The 23129-nt window shown below is 30.8% G+C and overlaps 1 protein-coding gene across 1 annotated transcript; it reads right to left on the reverse strand.

Moving 5' to 3' along the window:
- Positions 1 to 298: 298 nt before the first annotated feature.
- LOC106686203 (guanylate cyclase 32E) lies at positions 299 to 22887 on the reverse strand (the record flags this gene model as incomplete). The annotated part of the gene is given in 15 exon segments (XM_014429383.2): positions 299 to 767; positions 1588 to 1727; positions 3895 to 3994; positions 5483 to 5673; positions 8244 to 8487; positions 9045 to 9168; positions 9258 to 9398; positions 11699 to 11867; positions 11956 to 12144; positions 13587 to 13707; positions 13840 to 14016; positions 15297 to 15461; positions 18795 to 18897; positions 20017 to 20192; positions 22744 to 22887. Coding segments are annotated over 15 exon segments (2280 nt in total), but the record flags the coding sequence as incomplete, so codon positions are not given.
- Between the last annotated feature and the right edge of the window lie 242 nt (positions 22888 to 23129).

Here is a 23129-nt window from a genome sequence, read left to right on the forward strand (position 1 = left end):
ATTTACTAGATGTATTTTTATTTAAATACAGTTGTAAATGTTAATAAATAAATAAATCTACTTTGACAGTAGAACAGATCAAATAATAAAAATTGATAATTTTTTTTTGTTCATGGCAATATTTCATTTTTCAAAGTATATAAATAGTACATAATAAAGAGATGAGTATCATAATTAACATAATTTAGGAAAGTAAAAAAAAAGATCAACAAATATTTCCAATAGAATAGTATATTTATTAACTCTAAAAGACTTTTCTTATATTTCTGAAATAAAGACATACACAAACCCTGTTAAATTCATGTCAACAATTCGATAATATCCAAGTTTCTAATTCAACATTTATTAAACAGACATAAACTTTATTTAAATAGATAACATCAAAATACTTTTATTTTATTAAACATCAAAGATAACATTAATATATGACTAGAGTTTTCTTAATATAATAATGGAAGTTTACACAAATATATACAAAAATTTTCACTTGATATGAACAATATTTTTTTTTTATTTGTCATTCACTTTAATGTTACTTAAGTATATAAATGCTACTTATCTTGGACAAAAGTAATTTGAGCATATCAAGAGAAAAGATTTCTCAACAAGCATTAAACAATACAATTATTCATATTTTTAAAAAATAAAATATCTCTCTAGGCCGGAAATGATTACACATACGTTGATGTATCCTTGAACGTGATGACAGGTTCTGATCTATGACCATTATGGTGAGGATGGAATGGTATACCACTAGGCAGCGCCTCCTAAAGAAATCAATTAAAATATTACTGAATCATAACATGTCATCAAGAAATGTTTATCATAATTTATTATAGTTAATTAATTGTTTAATTATTAGTTTAAACAGTATTTATTGATCCATATATTTCTAGTATAAGGGTTGGAAATTATTAAGAAAAACAAAACTATTTAGAACTTTCTGAGCACTTAAAATGTTTATATTACAATGTTATACTGAAAAATATGGAAACAACAAACAAACAAAACATGGGTTATTCTTCCACTCACTTCTTATTCTTATTACAAATCAGATCCAATGAAAATCACACCTTTCTATTTTGCCCTTTATCTACTGTTAGTGGTAGCATCTTTAGAAAGAAGACATTAAGGATCATCAGTCATCAAAGAAGATTTCTTCATTGGTTAGTTTTCTCCACCCAGGATTTAATTATATTTGTAAAAGTGGGTATTAATTTAGTTAAGTCTCTTTGTGTTCTAATTGTCTGGAAAACCCGCCCTGAGATAAAGTCAATAATGTTTATTAATTTTTTTAAAAAATTCATATCTAGTTAATATTTAATTTTATTTATTTAAACCTTGTCATCATCAAAGTTTTAATTTTGGATTTGAGAATAATAAAAACAGTTAAAATTCCTTATATTTATTTTAATAAATCAGGAATATTACAATATACATATATAAGTGATTCTGCTAAGGTTAACGAGTTTTGGGCCTGACACATGGGTGTACCGGACTTCCCTTAAGGATTCCTCTATTTTTCTTAAAACTTTGACCCCGATGGTTTAGATATGACATAATGATCATTCAGAACATCAGTAGTACCTGGGAATGATGTTTTGAATAGGCTCGAACAGCTCGGAGGTGAAGCTGATGTAACAGCCTTGCTGCCGTTGCATCACCTGCGTCTGGTAGTAGCTCATTGCCTGTTGGCCTTCTCAAAAGGTCCGGAGCTTCACTCATACCTTTCTTTCAAAGAATCATAATTATTTAAAGAATAGTTTTTAAGATTATATTATAAATGTATTCTTAACTTTTGTATTTTATAATAAATTTTCAATGGAACAAATTAAGTCAGAAGTATTTCCAAATCTAGAGAAACTAGTTTGATTTCTGAGACCAATGAGAACTTTTTCAAAAGGGCTTAGATGGGAAACGATGTCCCACTCAAACTCAAACAAAATTTGGGAAAAAAAGTTTAGAAAACAAAGTTATGAAGAATTATGTGGGGTAGACCAGCAGGTATCTATACCTATTCAATGCTATTATCATCACAGATTGAGCAGGCCTAGTTTCTTTCAAAAGATCGTTATTATGCACAGGTATACATGTAAATTTTCAAGTCTAAGAAAATAGTCTATACCACTACAAGCCATTAAAAGTTTTAGGATCCAGTTCTTGATGCAATGATAAAAGAAGGGAATACAGTTAAACAAGCGAATGAAGGGTTAGTTCACCAATTTACAGAGGCTGGGTTTGTCCAAGCGGATTGGTGATAATTCATTATATAAAATACTTTGGGTGTCAATTGAATTCAGTAATAATTTGGTTTGTGGGAGTGGATAGTTTATTGGTAAGGTACTGTGTTATTAACTCCGAGGACCTAGGTTCGAATCTGGCTGTAGTAGATAATTATTTATTCTCTTACTGTACCTATGAGTTCGGGAGCCTTCTGGGATCTACCCAGCCTCATAAAGTGGATATCCTGTGTGTAACTCAAGTATTCCCCGGGTTTCATTATTGGGGGATATTAGCTAAATTACTTATAATTTGCTGGTATCACTGGAGTGGATTGTATTTGAAATATTATAATTATAATGAACAAAATAAAATGAAACATCTATTCTCTTAATAGTCATAAAACAATTGATTAAGTTTGTTTTGCCAAAAGAGTTACAAGATAATGGTTTGAATTTAAATTAATTTTGGCTATTGATAAGTTTGTAAGGAATAATGGAAGGGATTATAGATTACTTAGTTTGATGTTCTATTCGATGTTACGATGGAAGATGGGTTTCTCTCTTGCCCTTTTCTTCTCTCATTTTGCCACCGTCCCTCTTGCCTGAGTGTGAGGCAACTCATTCATATTGCAATGTAGAAAGTGGTGTTTGTTTTTGAAAATTTGCTTGCTCTTTTTTACCGGTACAGGCCAATATGGCTACCAACTCTCCGCTTCATGTTTTCCACTAGAGAACATCTCCAAGTCACATTAAAAAATTCTTAAGGAAGCATCCTCAAACACCCTTAATTGGGTAAAAATCTGTCAGTTGATGATTTTGATCAGATCACCTCCTTGCACAACCATTGGTCAAGTAACAGTACTTCTTTACAAAGTAATGCACCCCTAACAACCCTCCATGGATTGTAGCAGTACAGATTTAATTTTTGTTTTAATTCTTTGATTCAATCCAAAAGTTTATTTGCATTATTTTAAAACTTAAGGTTTTTGTAAATAAAATATAAAATAAAAACAACCAGTATAATTTAGCTTCATTGAAAGGGAAATGAGGTTACTTTGTCTTAGCAACCAATGCTACCTAAGCCCACCCCTCTATGGTGCTGTCTTTCCTAGGTTAAACATTTTTATGATCTTTACATAATTAGATGAATTTTGAAGAGATTCAATCAATAATTAAATAATTACAGTAAAATTAAAAAAATACAATTACAATAAGATTATTAGTGGATGGTTGGAACATTCCAAACCAATAAATTAAGTCTTTTAAAGTGACTTTCTTAATGACAAACTATACAGTGTATTATGGATTAAAATGTTGATGTGAGATAGATATAGAAATTTAGTCTACATTATGCATTTATGTTACTTATCAATAATTGTTTTATATGTCTTAAATTCGCTGATAAACTTTATCTATAAATAAAAATCCTAATGATTCCAGTATCAATGAAATTTAGGTATATTAATGATTAACAGTGAGATATTAATGGCTTTGGTTTGACAATCATGCATATTCAATCATTTTGTCCAAGTATACTTGAATGATGTTTCGATAATCACGCATAAGTACTTAAGCATGCAAAGATCAAAGTAGTATTTTTATGAGTTATAAAATCAAACATATTCATTATTCAGACAAGTAAAAACAAAAAAAATTTAAAATCTATACATACGTTCTGAGCTTATACTTGACTGAACAACATCCTGTAATCGAGCCATTCTTCGTTCTGAGTCTTCTCCAACCAGCCAATAGGTCAACATTTCACCTTTACCCTAAAATTAATTCCATTCGAAGTCATTTTTAGAATGTAGTAGTTAAATTTAAATTAATATTTAAAAAAAAAAACTTATTAAAAGTTATGATGATCTATTTATTCTTATTTTTTCCTTGTCATATTATTAAAAATATCATTTAAGCTAAGTTTACATATAATGAGGATGATATATAAAATGAAAATTTTCCAGGAGCGGTCAAAAAAATTCAAATAGTAATAAAACTATTTATAATGGGCCAATGTTTCGCCCCAATTTGCAGGGCTTCCTCAGGGTTTAAAAAGAAACAAACAACTAAAATAATGCAACAAAGTAAGTAAAGTAATGTAAAGTATGGCTAAAAATTATTTAAAATATTTGAAGTTTAAATAAAAATGAACAAAGTAAATTAAAGAAAATTAAAAAATGATGTACAGTGAAAATTATAAATAAACAAGAATTACAAAAAGATATTTGACGATGTATACTTTTCACCACTACAATTTATTTTTACTTTATTTAATTTAATTTGTTAATTTGACTTTTTTTTTATTTTAATTTATATTTTTTGATTATAGTCATAATTTAGTTTAATTTTATTTATGTTATCTACAAGCTTACTTTGTTACATTATTTTAGTTTTATTTTTTAGCCCTGAAGAAAGTAGAGCGAAACATTGGCTCATAAAAAATAGTCTTATTACTACTTGAGTTCTTTTGACTGGGCCCGGGTTATAATCCTTTTATATATTGCTCACCTTCAATCAACAATCTTCCAATAAAGAAAGTATCTTTAATTTATATTTTCATATTATAATTGTGTATTGGAATCTAAAAATTTATCTTTTATTGTACATAGATATCTATACTGATAATTACTCATGACCAAATAAATATCTTTACATTTTTAAAATATGACAACAAAAATTCATTCAACTATATTTCATGTTTTGATTACCATGGACAACAAATTATCCATAAATGATCTCGAATCCCAACGTTCATTTTTTTTTTCTAAAAGATTTAGTCTAGAACAGTCCACTCAGTGGTGGGAAGGCAAGAGCTTTAAGCTATAAGCTTCTAGAATAAGCTAAAACTATCTCGCTATAGCAAACAAAAACTAAGGCTTTAAAGAGTATAGCTGTATAAGGAATCACGAATATCAAATATTAAACATACAATATTTATCTATTGCTCCAAGAACAAACAAGCATATTGAGTTAATGGCAGCTTAGTTTTGTGCTCATTACATCTATATGGTAATCTGATTAAGACAAAAAAAAGTAAGGAATCCGAACTGAAAGATAATGTACTATCATCAGAGAATTACAATGATGTAATGTCTAAAAAAAAAATAATCATAAAATATATGAATTTTTAAAGAAGAGCATTAAATGTATTTATTAAGTAACATTTAAGATTAGGGGAAACTACTACTAAAATTTGAATTATAGCAGAACATACTGTACTTTAACAATCAGTAGTAAATAATAAATAAATTTGCATTTACCTTGATGTAAACATTTCCTCTTTCTTCACAATTGTAACCTCCAAGCCTCTCAAGTAATTGTTGTGTCGTTCGTGAAATGTGAATTCTAAAAGCTTCGCCAGTTGATTCCATTCTGGAAGCTGTGTTCACAGTATCTCCAAAAAGACAATAGCGAGGCATTTTCAATCCAACAACTCCAGCGACACAATGGCCTTTATACATATTATAAGTTTAATATTATTCTCATAGAATAATTTTTTTTTTTTTAATTTATTTATTTAATATAATTTACAACTGTACAATATAATATATAGTAAATATGTTGTATGTTTCATATACACTTGAAAATCTTGGGAAGGAACCACCCATCGGTGGTACTTCAAACATTAATTTAAATTAGAAGGTCCCATGGCCATCTTCTTTTCAGACGCCTCGGAGGATTATCAGGGATTGTTAAGGATGAAAGATTAAGAATTAATGGGTTAGGATGGTTAAGGAGTTTGGAATGAAAAGAGGCATATCTGTTTTGGGCCAATTCTGCAACGAATGGGATATTAAGGTCTTTGTGAACGAGTTTATTTGTAACGTAATAAGGAGCATCAAGGATTTTACGTAGGATTTTGGATTGTAAGGATTGGATGCGGGAGGAATTTGATGGTTTGGTGGTGCCCCAGAGCACAATTCCATATGTCCAAATTGGTCTGATTATCTTAATGTATACTAATTTTTTGTAGTGAATGGGAAGTTTAGAGCGTTTGTCAAGTTTCCAAGTAAGTCTCTTGTCAAGATGGAGTCCTAAGTATCGAATCTATTCAACAGGCATTAGTGGAGTATTTAGAAAGGATACTGTAGGACAGGAGGGTAGAGGTTTACGACAGAGAGTAAAGGTGATCTGGTGGGATTTGTCAGGATTTATTTTGATTCTCCAGTTTTGACACCATTCTTCAATAGATGTTATGTGTGCCTGTAGTGTTTGTGATGCATTAGTTGGGTCGTTGTTTACAGACAGTATACATGTGTCATTAGCGTATGTTGTTAGGACTGTGTTAGGGTGAGTTGGGATATCAGGTGTTTAAACCAGAAAAAAAAAGGATGGATGTGTAGTCATAGTAACTATGGATGATTATTGATATTATTCTTAAAATAGATTAAAATGGAAGGCATGCAATGCCTGATTTAATCAATTCATTATGGAAGAAATTGTTTGGGAAATTCTGTCTGAGGGAAAATTAAAAAAAATTAATTTTATAACACATTATAATTATGTTCATAATTAAATAACTCCAGAAGAGAGAGTCCAAATTGGAAAAAGATTTTACTGTTAGAAGCACAAACCCTTTGTGATGGTTGAATAAAACTTTCTACCTTCCTGGCTTAACATACTCCCAATATGACTTATTGAACCTAGCTGGAACTGGGTTAGTCCTGTAACATACATGTATACCACTCACCAATGGTCCACCTACCTCTTGCCCTCCGAGGTAGACTTACTTATCTTACTTTTCAAACAGACAATTATAGCGAGCAGGTTGGTGAATGTATGACATGTCACAATCTTACAAGAGATCATAACACAAAAATAAAGGCAATTCATCTTGACCAGATCTGCCCTACTAAGACCCTCAGGGAGCGCCGGTCCAATATCACTTTTGAAATATTTGCTTAACCCGACATTGGTCGCTGCAAGAGAATTTCTCTCACATTAATCGTTTTCCGGGTCTTGGTGTGTGCTGCTCAAGGGAGACTGTGGTTCCCATCTTCCTGGAACCTGCAGTTCATAGTCTCTTCCTTCTATACCTCACCCCCCACCCAGCACTCTAGCAGCTCTGAGTGACCATCCAGCCCTCTTTCACTGATAATATATCCTTCTCATGAGACATTACCTCACACGTGACTGAGGCTGCAATAAAAATATTCAAGTTTTCAGGATTTTTCTCACGTGTGCCAAGTGTATATGTATTTAATCCATAAAAATGTTTCGTTTTTTCAAAGAAAAAATTAGTAGACCTAGGGAATCGTAGGTTTGAAGAACCAGGAACTTCATTAGATATGTATTATTTACTATAAATTGTATTTTGATAGTATAAGTGTATATGAGGGTGGCCCTTATAACAAAAATTTGTCTTTTCATGTTTTCACTACATCACTGTGCCACACCCACTATTACAGAGGGATTTTGTCCATTCTGTCACAGGAGAGCGAATAAAAGAACAAAAAAGAATTTCCATCAGTGCAAAAGACCGATATGTCTCAGTCATACGGTGTTCACATGCACCAGTTGTGCACAAGAGATTTCTTCAGACTGAGCATTTTTTTTTTAAGATTAGAGTTATGTTCTTATAATAGGAAAAATCTGTATTTTGATTCTTTTTATAACTTTGTTTGTATCAAAATATCAATTTATATATATTACTATTTAATAATTATGTTTGTATTTTAAATTTTTTAAAACTAGGTTGCTCTTGTATCATAATAAATTTTTTTAATAATTTTTTTTGTGAAGCTTAAATAAACCAAATCTAAATCAAAATTTTATATTTTAAGAAATGCGTTCAAGAGCTCTAATTAATAAATGTGAGAAAAAGTCTCACGGATGGCTATTCATGTTAAAATCAACTTAGCGACCGATGATGGGTTAAAACGGGAAGAGGAAACTTAAGATATTTAAATCGAGCATTATTTAAAAAGCACCTTAACCTAGAAAACGGCATGAAAACCTGTGGCATCCACAATAAATTGGTTAAATTAAAGCCTGTTAAAGTGATAAAAAAATTATTTGTACCTGAATGAATTCCAATTCGTAACTTCAAAGGTTCTCCAGGTCTATGCCTTATCTCAAGCCTCCTAATATTGGCAAGCATGTGAAGGGCCATACTTGCAATTTCACCAGCATGACGATCTCCATTTCGAACAGGAAGACCAGACACAACCATATAAGCATCTCCAATTGTTTCTACTTTGTACACATCATAATGGGAAATTATTGAATCACAGCAGGTATAGAGATCATTTAAGAGTTCCACAACCTGAAAATACATATCAATACTGATTCAGATATGTAATAGTGACATCCATTATTAAATATAAATGAGGAAAAATGCAATTTACTTTCTTAAGGCTTTTATTTCCCAAAACTAAAATTTAAAATATAACTTAAACTAATATAATCTAATTCAGTTTTTAAGCTATGCATTAAAAAGTTTTAACATTAAATTTATGAGGGTAGGAGATGGTTAAGTATCTTTCTTTTTTCTACTTCAGTATAAACATATATAAAGTGTAGGAGGAGAAGGTCAGGGGTGCAGTCAGCAAAAGAAAAAAAATACATATAAATAAGTTTTCTTTATTTGAGTTTTATGTTTCTGACCACATCCCCTCCCACAACCATCTTCTCTTCATATTAATCTATGGTTAACTGCCAACACCTCACTACATAAAGTATAATTCACTCATATTATGATAAGTATTTTAATAATGATAATAATATCAATACATCATTATAAATTATTGGTTTATAGTACATGATATTAGCAATAAAACAACTAAAAACAAATAATAATCAAAGAATGGATGTAAATTTTACCTGAAGTGGTGTGCTAACAGCTGATAACTCAGTAAATCCAACAATATCACTGAAATATATTGTAACACATTCGAAACTTTCTGCTTCAACTGGGTCTCCCCTCTTTAGTGCTTCAGCGACAGTTCTGCCATAAAATAATTAATTAATTAGTTGGTAAACTGAAATCTTTAATAATAATTACAAAATAATAACAATTAATACTGAAATGATTACTTTGGTAACATTCTATTAAGTAAAGCATCAGTCTTTTTCTTCTCTTCAGTCAGTTGGTTGGTTCTTTCTTGAACAAGACCTTCCAAATTGGAAGCATATTTTTCCATTATAGCCAACATATTGTCAAAAATATTAGGTTTTCTAAAGAAAAAAAAATATAAGTCAATTCTCTCTCAGATATTTAAAGTTAACTTGATATAAATAAAATATGAGATTAAGTAATTTAAATAAGATCATTTTTAGCAAAGTTAATTCTTAAACACTCTTTATTATTGCTTTAAATATTCAATGTTTCAGCCAATCTTGTTATCCTCAAGGACAATCTTAAATATAAATTTATGTTCCATATCCAACAATTAAAAACTTTTTGCAGGCTATTTTTACCCAGGTCAATAATAAATTCAGTCAAATCACCTATTTTGGCACTTTTCCATTAAATTCATAAAATTTTAATTACAGATTAAGTTAACACTATTATCATTCACTTTAAAATAATATTGAATGAATGAAAAAATAATTTTATCCTGGGGCAAATGTTCCCCAAAGAATAAATACATTGTTTATAAATTAATGTTAAATGTCTGCCTGATAATTATGTTGAAATAACATAAAAACCTTAGGTTAAATTATAATTTATAGTAGTAATCAATAATGGCTATATTTATAGATCACAGTTATGCGGAGGTTTGGTTATGTAGAACTTGAAGGAATAGGTTTTTAAAGGAAAAGATGGATAAGGATAGACGAATGGAGATAGAAAGAGGTTGCACATAAGGCAAAGGGTTTGCTAAAGAAGGCTGTAATATGAGAAGGCATATATAAATTGATTGGTTGGGATCTTGTGTATACTGAATGAATGGATGATCATAGAGTGAGGAGATCAAGGATATAGGTTGATTTTTTAATTTTAAAAACTTGAAAACACCAAGGAGGTATTGCGTTTGGGAGCTTGGATAGACCCACTTCAACTCAGTATACGAGATTCGAAGAGAGGTATTCGACCATGTTATCAATGCATAAAAGTGAATAGGTAAGTTCTAGGGAGAGGGAAAGTATATCAAGATAGGGCCAATGTTTTCTATGTTTAAGTTTTAGTTTACTAATTTTCTTTGGAATTAGCATGGGGGTAGGGACGTTGTAGGAAATTTTGATAAGGTCATGGGATGAAAGAAAAAACATAGGAATTTGGAAAGAGAAAAAAAGGTTCTGTAGAAGATCGATGGTAAACAAATCAAGCCAGGTATCAGTTAACAGGGTATGATGTGTTGATTGTTAGGGAACTATAAACAAGTCTAGGTAGAAAATAAGGTCCATGAGGTATGATCTATGGGAAGAATCTGTGAGAAGATCGGTGTTGAGATTGCCTGCGATTATTTCATTTTGAATGAGAGGAATATATGAAAGGAAGGAGAATTCAAATGTATCATCAAAACAGACTCGAGGTGGGCGATAGATAACAATATAGAGGAGGGAAAAGGAGCTTGAGGAAACTTGGACAAAAATTTAGTGATAATAGATAGATAAGTGAGTGATGATAGTGTTAAGTTAATCTATAATTAAAAGTTTTAAAATTTAATAGAAAAGTGACAAAATAGGTTGATTTGACTAAATTTATTGACCTGGGCAAAAATAGCCTGAATAGCCAGCAAAAAGATTTAATTGTTTGATGTTAGATGTAAATTTTTATTTAGGATTATTATAAATTTTTATTTAGGATTGAGGATGGTTAGAGTGTTTAAGACCTAACTTAGATACAAATTATTTTATTTAAACAATAAAACCAGTCTCGAAGAAATTATAAGATTATAATTAATATTAAAACATCTTTAGTTCATGGCTATGTATCCCTGAATACAATGAAAAATACACAAACTAAAACTATGTTTCATGTTTTGTATTTTAATTTTTTTTAATAATTACTTTTACGTTTAATTAATTAAGTTATAGAACATGGTAATTGGATTTTTGGAGTTGGCTTCATAAACTGTTAAAAGAATCGTTAGGAAATTTTTTTTCATAAGAGAATTAGGTTTATAATAAGTTGTGGTAAAGAACTCTTGGTTGAAGGTAAAACGTCATAATTAACACAATAAAAGTTTTCATTTCATTTTGACTGTAAAAAAAATTCCTTATTTCAAATAAAATATTTCAAGATAGATATTGAAAAACATAAAACAAGTTTATTTTTCTCACATATCCTATTAGGCTTCAAGAACCAAATAATTTCATCAGTTGGCAGGTTAAACTCAAGAAACTGTTAGTTAAAATCATATTATATCCGTGGGATAAACTTGTCAAAGGAATAAAAGTTAGCATTCTCAATTTTATTGTTTAAAATTTGAATTTATCTTTATACTAAATATTAAATCTTAACATTTTATCAAAAGTTACATTTTCCATATATTGATTTTTGAAGAAATAAATAAAGCATATAAACTCACAGGCCAGCCTGCATTTCCTTCAATTTCACGCGAACAAATCTGAAATCTGGCCTCAGTTCTGGGTCCTCGTGCCAACAATCTTCCATACAGGCGATTACTGAAGGAGATATTTCAAAAGCCTTCACATCTGGTCTTAGACCAGAGCCACTCTTTACTTGTTCTATAATTTCTGGAAATATTTGTAAAATATTGATTTCTATTTATTATTAGTTTATAATAATAAATCAAACAAGTATGTGTTTGAATACTTAGCATACCTCGAGGTGTCAGTTGAGTTGTTCCCCATGGACCATGCCTCCCAATAACTTCATAAAGAATTATAGCAAATGAATAGACATCTCCTTTCTGTGTACCTCTAGGATGGGAATGTGTTGCCCTTAGTATTTCTGGTGCACGCCAGAGTCGCCTCCTTATTTCCAAACTCTCATCAGGCTCCTCCTGACCAGCTATTTACAAAATATCTTTTAAAAGTTCATGAACAATAACAAAAGTCTTTGTTTAAAAAAATATGTGTATACATATATTGAATAGTTTTATGACAGGAATTTTGGACTTTACTCAAGGGAAATCTATATTCACCTTTACCATCAAATAGTCAGAAAACTTGTAATATAAGTGTTTGATATGATGATAAAATATAAATAATCCTTGAAAAAATATGATTTAATAATAGTATAATAATAAGAAGAAGAGTAATCTAATAAAAATCTAAGAGAAAAAAATGCAGACATTATTGATGTGGGAACCCCCAGCGATAATAATATAAGCTCCACTGTGGGAAAAAAACTCAAAAAATATCAGGGGTTGCCTATTGATATGCTAAGATAGACTCAACAGTTAGACACACAAATAGTGAGAAAATTTTTAAATATTTGAAAAAATAAATAAACAAAAATAGGAAGGTGGTTGGACTTCTGGTCTCCTACCTCAGATACTCAACTCGCAGTATCAAGAAAGATAATAATAATAAATTTTCCATGATCATGAGGTGGAAATTTTCTATATGGTCTTAGTGATTAAATTTAATCTATTGGATGTAAATATGTTATATTGTAAGTATAATCAAAGTACGATACTCCAAAAAGAATGCATCAACCTATATTGGGACAAATCTATTATTACAGAATACACAGTGAACCATAAAAAACCAGGCATACTCATGAATAGAAAGAAAAGAAAGCTAAGACTAATAATATTGTGATTCCTAACGATAACAACATTAATTCAACTGTGGGTGAGAAGTTCTGGAAATATCAGGAATTGGCTGCTGAACTAGAGGAGCTGTACCATCTAGAATGCGCAGGAGAAATACCAATTATAATATTGACTCAAGGGTTGATCCTGAAGTCAACTGTGGCAGACATGGATGGAATAGAAATGCCAATTGACCTCCTAAGAGAGACTCAAGAAGCGGTTCTCTTGGATACATCAAGAATTGTACAAACGTTTTTAAAATTTGTTATAAAATTTATATCTGTAGGTGATTGAACCATGTCTCCCACCTCAATTTGAACCTAAAATTGTAAAAAGGAAAAAATATAAATAATAATACCAGCACCAAATAACTGATTCTTACATTTAATCCGGATCACAACTCACATAATAAAAATCTCCATGTTAATCTTAAGTTTTTATCAACATTATTATTTCATTTATCTATATGGGCAAATAATCTATATTTAACACATTCTACACAGAAAGTAGAGTACATGTGAATTATTGTAGTGACAAATTTATTACTAAATGATTTTGAATTTTAATGATTAATATGCCAACATAATTGGTGCAAACACAGTTTCTTTATCAAGTTTCTATTTGTTAAAATTAATTAAAAGAATAAAAAAAAAAAAAATTACTCGACATATTTAAAAGAACAAATATTCATTACCTTTAAACTCATGTAAACCAAAATCTGAAATTTGAAGAACCCATCGGCTATCCACAAGGCAGTTGCTAGATCTGAGGTTGCCATGAGATATAATATCACTATCATGAAGGTAGATCATTCCCTGAATGTATAGCATTAAGTTGATTAATAATATTATAAGTTTTATTTAAGCCTTGAAATTTTAATTAAAGATTTTTTTAATTAACCAAGAAATATTTTCAAAAAGTTTTAGCAAATATAAAATATAATATACCTTGATAATATCAGCTATAAGAGAAGAAATAAACATATTATCAAGATGCAAGTCGTCATTCGCCAAAACATCTTCTAAGCTACCTCTTGTACAATATGGCATTAAGATTTTTATGTTTCCAGCTTCAACTGATGCTCCAATAAAAGTGATCAAGTTCTCGTGGCGTACCTCTCTAACCTGTGAGAGATAAGTGGGATTAAGACTGTTTATTAATAAAAGGAACATGGTCTGGGAGTGGTAAAAAAATAACTCAAATAGTAAAAAAAAATATTTATTATGAGCCAATGTTTTGTCCCACTTTGTAAGACTTCATCAGGGCTAAAAAAAAAGAATATAAACAACCAAAAATATATTGTTTAAGTGAGCCAAGAAGGTGGTCAAAGTGAAAGTGGGGAGACAGGGACAAAGGACCTGAAAGGTAGAGAGAGGATTGTTAGTTTGGTGATCAAAGTAGAAGGTACCTCAGAACAGATGCAGGTAGCACAGATATGGCCCGAAAGTTGAAGTTCCAGCGTTGGAGAGACAGATAGGGGAAACTAAGAGAGTTTTATATTTGGGAAAGGGGAAATAGTGTTGCTAGTGAAGTGTTAGTTTTCATCTCTGATATAAGAGACAGTACTAAAGGTAATCTATTGTGAATAATCATAGATGTGGCTGAAGCAGGATTTATTTATATTGGAAGAAGATAGTTGACCATATAAAGTAGATTAGAGGAAGATAGTCCGAGTGGTGGTCAATAAAGCTATCAAAATAGTAAAAGAAAACTTATCAGTTGGTAACATAACTTCATTCTTATCAGCCCTGATGAAGCCCTGCATAGTGGAGCGAAACATTTGTTAAGAATAAATATCTTCCTCCAATCAGGATTTATTTAGTACAGTTTTTATCCATATATAAACCAAGGATTGTTCCCAACTATAGCTTGAGATATCACTCTCAATAAAATTGAAAACCTAAATTAGTAATTTAATTTTGTATATATCATTATTTTTTGATTTTTATTTTTATGTAAATAATTGTCAAAGAATTTTAACTCATACATTTATTATAAGTGTAAAAGAATGAGATGAGATAAAATAAAAATTTAGGTGGGGCTAAAAAAATACATAAATAATTACATAAAAATTAACAAAGTAAATTTAAAAAAAAATTAAAATAAGATGTACAGTGATGAGTATAAATAAAAAGAAATACAGTAAAGTATATTTTTTATGGAACCCTGCCAAGTGGGGCAAAATGTTGCCTCCTAATAAATAGTTGTTATAAAGATATAAAGCAATCAATCAAAGATCTTCCAATAAAATATTTGTTGTTCTAAACAAATGACTAAATGATTGTTTTGTTTTGATAATAAAGTTCTTAAATAATAATTTTATATAATATACTGAAAATTATCATTATTGTAATATTAATCAAGTTATTAAAAATTTAAATGAGCATTAAATAGCAATAATTACCTGTTTCAGTTCCTTCCTTATATTCCTTGTTAGGTCTACAGATCTTTTGTAAATTGTTTTAATGGCTACTGTATTTCCTTTATAGAAACCAATGTTAGTATAAGCCCTTTTTGGGCTCACATCAGGTACAATACTGCGTAAACAGCTTTGTCTACACACTTGAATCTAAAACAAAGAAAAGGATAATAGTTTCAGAGTTTCAACAAATGGCTTATACATTTTTTTTTGCTATTTATTAAGCCACTTAAAATTCTAAGTATCTTCAAATAAGTTTTTTCCAGCGTATCGAGGTGATTCTGGGTACCTATCCCTTAGGAAATGATGGTTGGCAGGAAAACGATTGACACCTGTCAATGCACCTGATCACAGACCTGATAAGGAATCCAAGATAGATTAGGGATCAAGAAGGACAATTCCATTAGACCAGATATCAGCGGCTTGACTTGGCGGCAGGAAAGTCAATAACTGTTTATCCAACCACTCCTTGCTCTTTGCAACTTATCATTCGTTGGAATCTAATGGAAGCCAATCAGAAGGGATGAATCAAAAGGATGACACCCCATGACAACCAAATGGGGGAGAGGTGGACTGAAGGTGGAGGAACTGGGACTTCTGGCTAGTCAGGAGATTGGGATTTGGGGGCCTGCTGAAAGATAACCACACACCACAGCATGCACCACCCACTCAGCTATTCATCAATATATTAGGTATTCATTTATAATGTAATGATATTTTATGGTAAACCATTATCTGAATTATTTTATATGAATATATTATATTCATAGATCTACTAAATGAAAATAAATATTTTGTTGTTCCTTTGTGTAGTTTTGAGGATCATATTCCCCAATACCACTCTCTAATATATTATATATATTGTAATATCCTCTTTTATGAGTAAATAGTTATTTTAATATATATATGATTTTAATTATGTTTTTATTTTATGTATCAATGTTAAATATTGTAGTATTAAACCTAAAAGCAACCTAACCAATTTTCATCAGTAAAATATGCAGTTACAAAAAATATTGTTCAAAGCCAAGATGGCGGCATGTATCCTCTAAAAAAGTCCATTGAATAGCGGCCATGTTGAGCAGATTCAAATATTTTAAAAACTTTTTTTAACTTCCCATCATAATTGTAATTACAATACATTTAAGAAAAAATAGAAGTTAAGAATAAGTATTAAATAAAATTATTGATAAAGAAAATCATAGGAACAAACTCAAAACCGTAGTGCTACAATCAATGTTGAGAACTAACAGCGAAAGAAGGGGAAGAAAGAAAACTTGATTTTTTTATCTTTCGTTGCTTAGGCAGGGGATGGATGGCATTGCCTAGAAGCAGGATGTCCTGAAGATCCCTTGGCTACTCTCAGTGGTAAAAGAAGTGAAAAAAGAAGACATCGAAGAGTCACCCAAGAAGAATAAGGGACTCTTTGTTATGGATCCCCTGGTGGGAGGACCTCTCCTGAGAGCAGAGGTGAAGAGAATCTTTTGTTGACCTTTAGAAATAGCATTTTGGGAAAGAAGACAAAATGTTTTGTTTACAGTTGTGAACAAACACAGTGAGTGTTTGTTTGTAAGGAATGAAGACATAGAGTAATTGGTTAGTGTTGCTCAAATAGAATTGAAGGAAATTTGTAAAGGTAGCTAATAAATAATTTAATTCAGTGTCATTAGTAGCTCAATGTATGTTCTGATTGCCTAGAAATCCGTCCTGAAATTAAGAGTCTATAATATTATATAAAATTAAAAATAAAAATTCTCATATTTATTTAATATTTAATCTTTTTTAATTGACCTTGTTATCTTCAAGACTATACTTTAGAAATGAGAATAAGTAAAAAAATATCAAATTTCATTTATTTTATTTTAAATAATTTTTGAGTATTACAATATTTCAATTGTAATAATATTATGTAGAGATGTATATTTGGTAAACTGGTGAATATGATAGGCCTTTGGAAAGGTAATCCAATAATGATAGCTTTAATGACTGAAATAATTTTAATTAATATAAATATATTGGGATAATTGAGTTCAGTAATTATCCTGGCATCTCATAAATAAACAGGTAGTACATAGAATTTTTTTTTTGTACTTTTAGTATATAAAATGGATCATTGCGGATAGTGGTTAATATTCATTTTCATACCAAATATACAGTATACATAAATAAAAAAACAGAAGAAGTAAAATAAATAAATGCCAAGGATAGTAACTTTTAATCATAAAAATTGATATATACTATTTTATCACTCAGACTATGGAGCTCCACCACATACAAGACGTAAAGCAGGACTAAATAATACAGGAACCTGATGCAAGCAATTTTAAAGACACTACATCGCGAAATAATTTTAAAAATTAGTCTCTATCACTCTTAATATGGAGATGCATATTTAGAGATTCTAAAACTTTACTACTTAGGTAATAAATTTAATAAAGTGATGAATTAGGTAATTTTCTTTTCCAAAAACTCCTAAACAGTGCATCCTAGCGAAACAGTATAAGAATATAGTATAAGAAATTAAACAGAATTAAATTCTACATCGAATGAATACCACAACATATTAATTTGGTTAAGTAGTTTGTTGTAAATAGTAAGCCTTCGTAAACAAAAAATAAATTTTTCCAAAACTGAGGTATATATTTTGAACCAATAATCATAAAGAATTCTTTAATTTATTTAATTAAAACTATTCACTAAGATCCACTCTTTAGCACTTATAAGTCAAACATCGATAAAAGACCCATTCAAACATAAAATTTCTAATGTTCTGTTACATTATTAAATTAATTACTGAATTAATTAAATACCTACTACGTAGTACTATTCCTCAGTCTTGTCCAAATTTGATAATACATTTTATTTTTTTGTTTACGACAGCTTATATTTACAACTTACTATTTAACCAAAGTAATATATTATGATTCTTATCTGATACAGAATTTAATGCAGTTTAATTTCTAATTCTAAAACTGTAGGATGCATTGTTTAGGAGTGATAGGAAAAAAAATGACCTAATTCATTATTTTAATAAATTAATTACTAAATTAATAAGAGTTTCAGAACTGCCAGAAATTCATTTCTGTGTTAAGTGTGAAAGAAACAAATTTTTAAAATTATTTGTAGATGTGTGTTCTATGAGATGGATTTCTTATCTCAGGATCCTTTACTACAAGGAGATACCAACAGTGAACATGTAACTTCAATGAAATTGAAAGCCAATGAAGAGTGATTAGGATAAACCATGAATGCTCAGTCGCAAGTGGATTATTTTTCTCAAAACTTTAAAATTCTTCTGCATTCCTTTATAACTGTTACATAGTATCCCTCATTTTATTGAAAATTGTACGAATTTGGAAGAAAGTGGAACATCAGAAAAAGAGTAAATTAAGAGACTAGAACAATTTTTAGATTATTGAAGGGATCCTAAAATGTATAATTTAATTGAAAATTGAATCTAGATTATTTATAAGTAAACAATACCATGTTGCTTTTCTGAGTGGCTGTAGCTGTTGGAATGATAGTCACTTCTCTCATGTCTATTTTCCAAAGGAGGCAGGCGAGTTTCTGTTCATAACGGTAATGTCTAAAACAAAAATATTGGCATATTAAATAGTTGAATTCAATTTAGTGGTTTATTATTCAAAGACAATTATGTACTTCTGTTTTGTGTTTTCTATTTTGGGAATTATTACCCTTCTTACTTTAAATTCTTTATTTCATTAATTTTACATCAGTAAGCTAACAATTCACTCAGCTTCCCGAAGAGCTTTTGTAATACCCATTAGCCAATGAGTGACACTCACAAAAAATAGGTGTTGGATTGACGAACCCACCCTATGAAAAAACAACATCAGGAAACGTGCGGTGTATTTCCTTAGTACATCGCACGAGACCTTGGACCTCCACAATCTGTCGTGCCAATAACAACAACAACAATAATAATAATAATAATGTAACAATGCAAAAATTTCGGACAATTATAACTTAAATGACAAAGCAAAATTTGAACTAAAATAACCAGAAAAAACAATATAAGGTATTGAAGGTATGAAGCCACAATAAAAAAACCAAAAAGAAAGGAAAGAAAATTTGCTTATATTTCAGAACTTTAAAGTAACAAACAACTGGGTAACCATTTTTTTAAATAGGCCCCTGAAGTTGGACGGAGTATCTGAAACTTTGGCAGTGGTCACTAACTGATATAAAATTAATTAAAGTAAGAATTTGAAGTAAGAAGGCTGAAAAAAAATTGAAACTATGAAATATTCCAGCAAACCAATCATGTTTACAAAATAAGTCATAATCTGTTTTTAAATATTTACTGATAATTTAAGAGGAAAAAAGTTTTGTATTATATGGTAGAAAGTCATAGAAAAAAAATGTTTAACAATGTAAATTATTTTTAAATTTATATCATTTTAAATTTAAAATAAGAATGATGTAAACAACTTAAAATAATGATAATAAAGAATATATTCTATTCCATGAAAAACAATTGTTTGAAAAACTTAGTACGGGGAAGTAATACTTATAAGGTTCTAATCATAGGAATATATGCTTAATTAATTACTTTGAACTTCATAACTATCCAAAATCCAAAGCTCTTTAATTAAATATCCAAGAGTATTTCCACGAAGTAAGTTGAAAAATTAATATTTAGTTATTTATAAAGGTTATATCAGGAAAATGAAAGATTTCTCACTTGAAAGCAAAAACTCCTGCCACCAAGAGAAGGCAAAAAATCCCTCCAATAATAAGAATTATTATCCATCTGTCTTTCTTGCACTTTTCCCCAAGGAAGCCACACTGTGGTTCAGCCAATGGTTGTGAACCTCCAACCCACTGGATTTTTCTTGATTCATTGTAATATTTGAATTCCTAAAAAAGAATTTTCTTAGAACAAGAAACTAAAAAAAAAAAAATAATATATAAATAATATTGTTCACATCTAACCCAATAATATCCACATAAGGTGACCTTATTTGATTTTTTTTATTCTTCAGTTGAAAATATTTCTATGATATAAGTCAATTCATATTCTATATGTTCCTTTTCACCCACCAGCACATAAATATAATATAAAGAAAATAGCCTAAATACTGAAGAAGAAAAATTATAAATGTTTCCAAGAAGTGAATTGCGTAAATACAGAGGGCTCTGCAAGGTTTATAGACATTCTGGTGTTTAGTGCTATTGATACATAATAAGATTCAAAACGAATAATTAGGATCAGAGTGTCAGAATGCAGGCAGGCAGGGTGACCCTGTCACTCAATGGATTAAGCAGAATAGGGGGTGCGTTTTGGGGCCTCAGGTACCCTGCAATGATACCAATATATTAAGGTGTGATCTTGGGTATTCTGAGGTATGAAACCCTTGTGGAGCAGAAACATCACACATGCACAGAAGAGGAGATTAGCCACCATACTGAGACTGGTTATGCTGAGGGTCATGAAGACATACAGAACGGTGTCACATGAGGCGGTGCAGGTGCTGGCCGGAGCGATGCCCCTGGATCTCATCCTCAGGGAGGATGTCCTTAAATATGAAGTAAAGAGGCAGGGACTAGAAGCACTACCAGAGGAACTCTAAGAGAGGATCGGCGTGACTCCAAACTTATGGAAGAAAATGTTGCAGGAGGATTCAATAGAGGAGTGGAATAGACGGTGGGTAGGAAGCCAGAAGGACGGTACTCTTAGAAAATTCTTCCCCATTGTACTTCCTAGATTGAAGGCTAAGTGAGTCCTCCCAGACTATTGGGTCTCACAGATCCTAACAGGAAAAGGGGCATAGCTTTGGAAAGAACATCGACCCCTGGTGCCCCACGTGCGGAGAACAGCAGAACAGGTAATAGTAGATTGCTCCACCATGGAAGGACACCGAGGCAGGCTGTCGAGAAAGACCGGGATTTTTACCCTCGTCAAGTTGGACTTCTCCCGTTTGATGGAAGAAGAAAATTATTCCTTCTTCAGGGAATTCATTTATGGGTGGAAGGAGGTGGTGGGCCCCACTCATTTAACAATGGGAAGGGCTTGACTGTCCGACATAAGCGAGCCACCGGAAGAAGAGGAAGCTGACCCAGACTGGGACCAGGAGGGCTGGACCAGGGTGGCAAACTGCAGAAGGCAATCAGACGGGTGCAGTGGACAAGGTGCAGCCCCATCAGTAAGGCGCTCAACGTACTGGGGTGCACCAGAGTTAAAAGTGTTCCCTATAATAATTAAAATGGACCCTCCCTCCCTAACATTATTATTGTATAATAATAATTTTGTAAAATAAAAAAAAAATGTTGATTTTTGGGAGCAGTGGCATGTGGAAAACCCACCCCACTAAACCACTCCTGCTGCACAGAATGGCGGGAATGGCAAGGGAGGGGGATAAAAAAAAAAAAAATGGAGGCAGAGAAAGGGGACATTTATGCAAAATGTATTCCTTACTTACAGGAAAAGTATACAGAGGAATTTGGCAATAGACTATTTTCAAGGATAGGGTTATGGTTCAGAAGATGAATGTTCCCTCTTGCAAGAAGTAACTTTTTCGAGGGGCTGGGTGTTGAGAGGAACCAGTTTCAGAATATGGTGGAAATCATTATTCTGAACTCACTGGGAGTCCTACATCATCATTTGTATAAGACCTTGGTTAGGTATTGTCAACTCCATGAGTCGAAGAGAGAAAACAAATGTAATCGACAAGTCTCAACTGTTGCTCTCTCATCCCTTTTAATATTGTCTATTGGACTGATTATAATGATGTTTATTTGCAGCCGCTCACAATTATTTTGAGTTCCTGCTTGGTATGCTTCTTTTTAATGCCTGACTAAAAATTCTTTTGGGGTAATCAAGCACCCCTGTCTTGGAGATGGTATGGGAACAATTTTTGAACAGCTTTTCCAAGTTTGACAGTATTTAGTAGGTATCTCATGAGCTGTCTGAATTTTTTTTTTGTACTTCTTAGTTGACAAAATGAAACCTGTCATGTCCAGGTGCTACTCATCTAAGAGATTAAAAAATAAATTTCTGCCTTGACCTACATAAAGAATCAGAAAACCAAACTTTCCACTTAAAAATTATTATATTTGCATTTTAAAATTATTTTTTACATTATTACATGAAAATCTGGATAAAAAATACTTAGAGGACTTGATAAGGCACAATATGTCTCATAGAATATACAGAAAATAAAAATGAAGACCATTGAATTAGGGGAAGAAACAAAAATATATAACTATTTTAGGTAAATAAAAAAGACCTGAAAAAATTAATTAATCCCTTTTCACTCCCTTAGAAGTTATTATAGTTCATTTAAAATGTATTCTTCATGTGAGTTTTCAAGGAAAAAAATTGTTTTTTCTTATTTTCAGAGGTGTTACTATCTTTCTGGTTATTGCAAATCTTCGGTAATGACTAATATGAAATAAATAATCAACACACTGGTAGAGCAGTCATATTAGCCGGATAGCTGAAGTAGCCAACACGTTGCATGCTCATTCTTGCGGAGCCATTGGATTCAGGGTCATCTAGGACAGCAACTACACTCAAGTTGAACTCAGCATCTCCATTGCTGTCAATATACACCTGTAGAGGAAATGCAGATAAATAATTTTATTAGGCATAGTAATGAAAAATATAATCTTTGTGGTTATGAGACAATAGACAATGATCATATATATTATAATAATCAAAAAGTATTTAAAATAAAATAAAAAGAATTTTATTAGTTTCAACTAATTTCCTATTTAAAGGATAGCTTGGGATCAAATTAAAAACTTTAATATTAAATAGATAATAGAATTTTATTTAAATTTTATAATATAAAA

The sequence above is a fragment of the Halyomorpha halys genome, unplaced genomic scaffold, assembly GCF_000696795.3.
Source record: "Halyomorpha halys isolate HHAL.00 unplaced genomic scaffold, Hhal_1.1 Scaffold797.1, whole genome shotgun sequence".
NCBI lineage: Eukaryota > Metazoa > Arthropoda > Insecta > Hemiptera > Pentatomidae > Halyomorpha > Halyomorpha halys.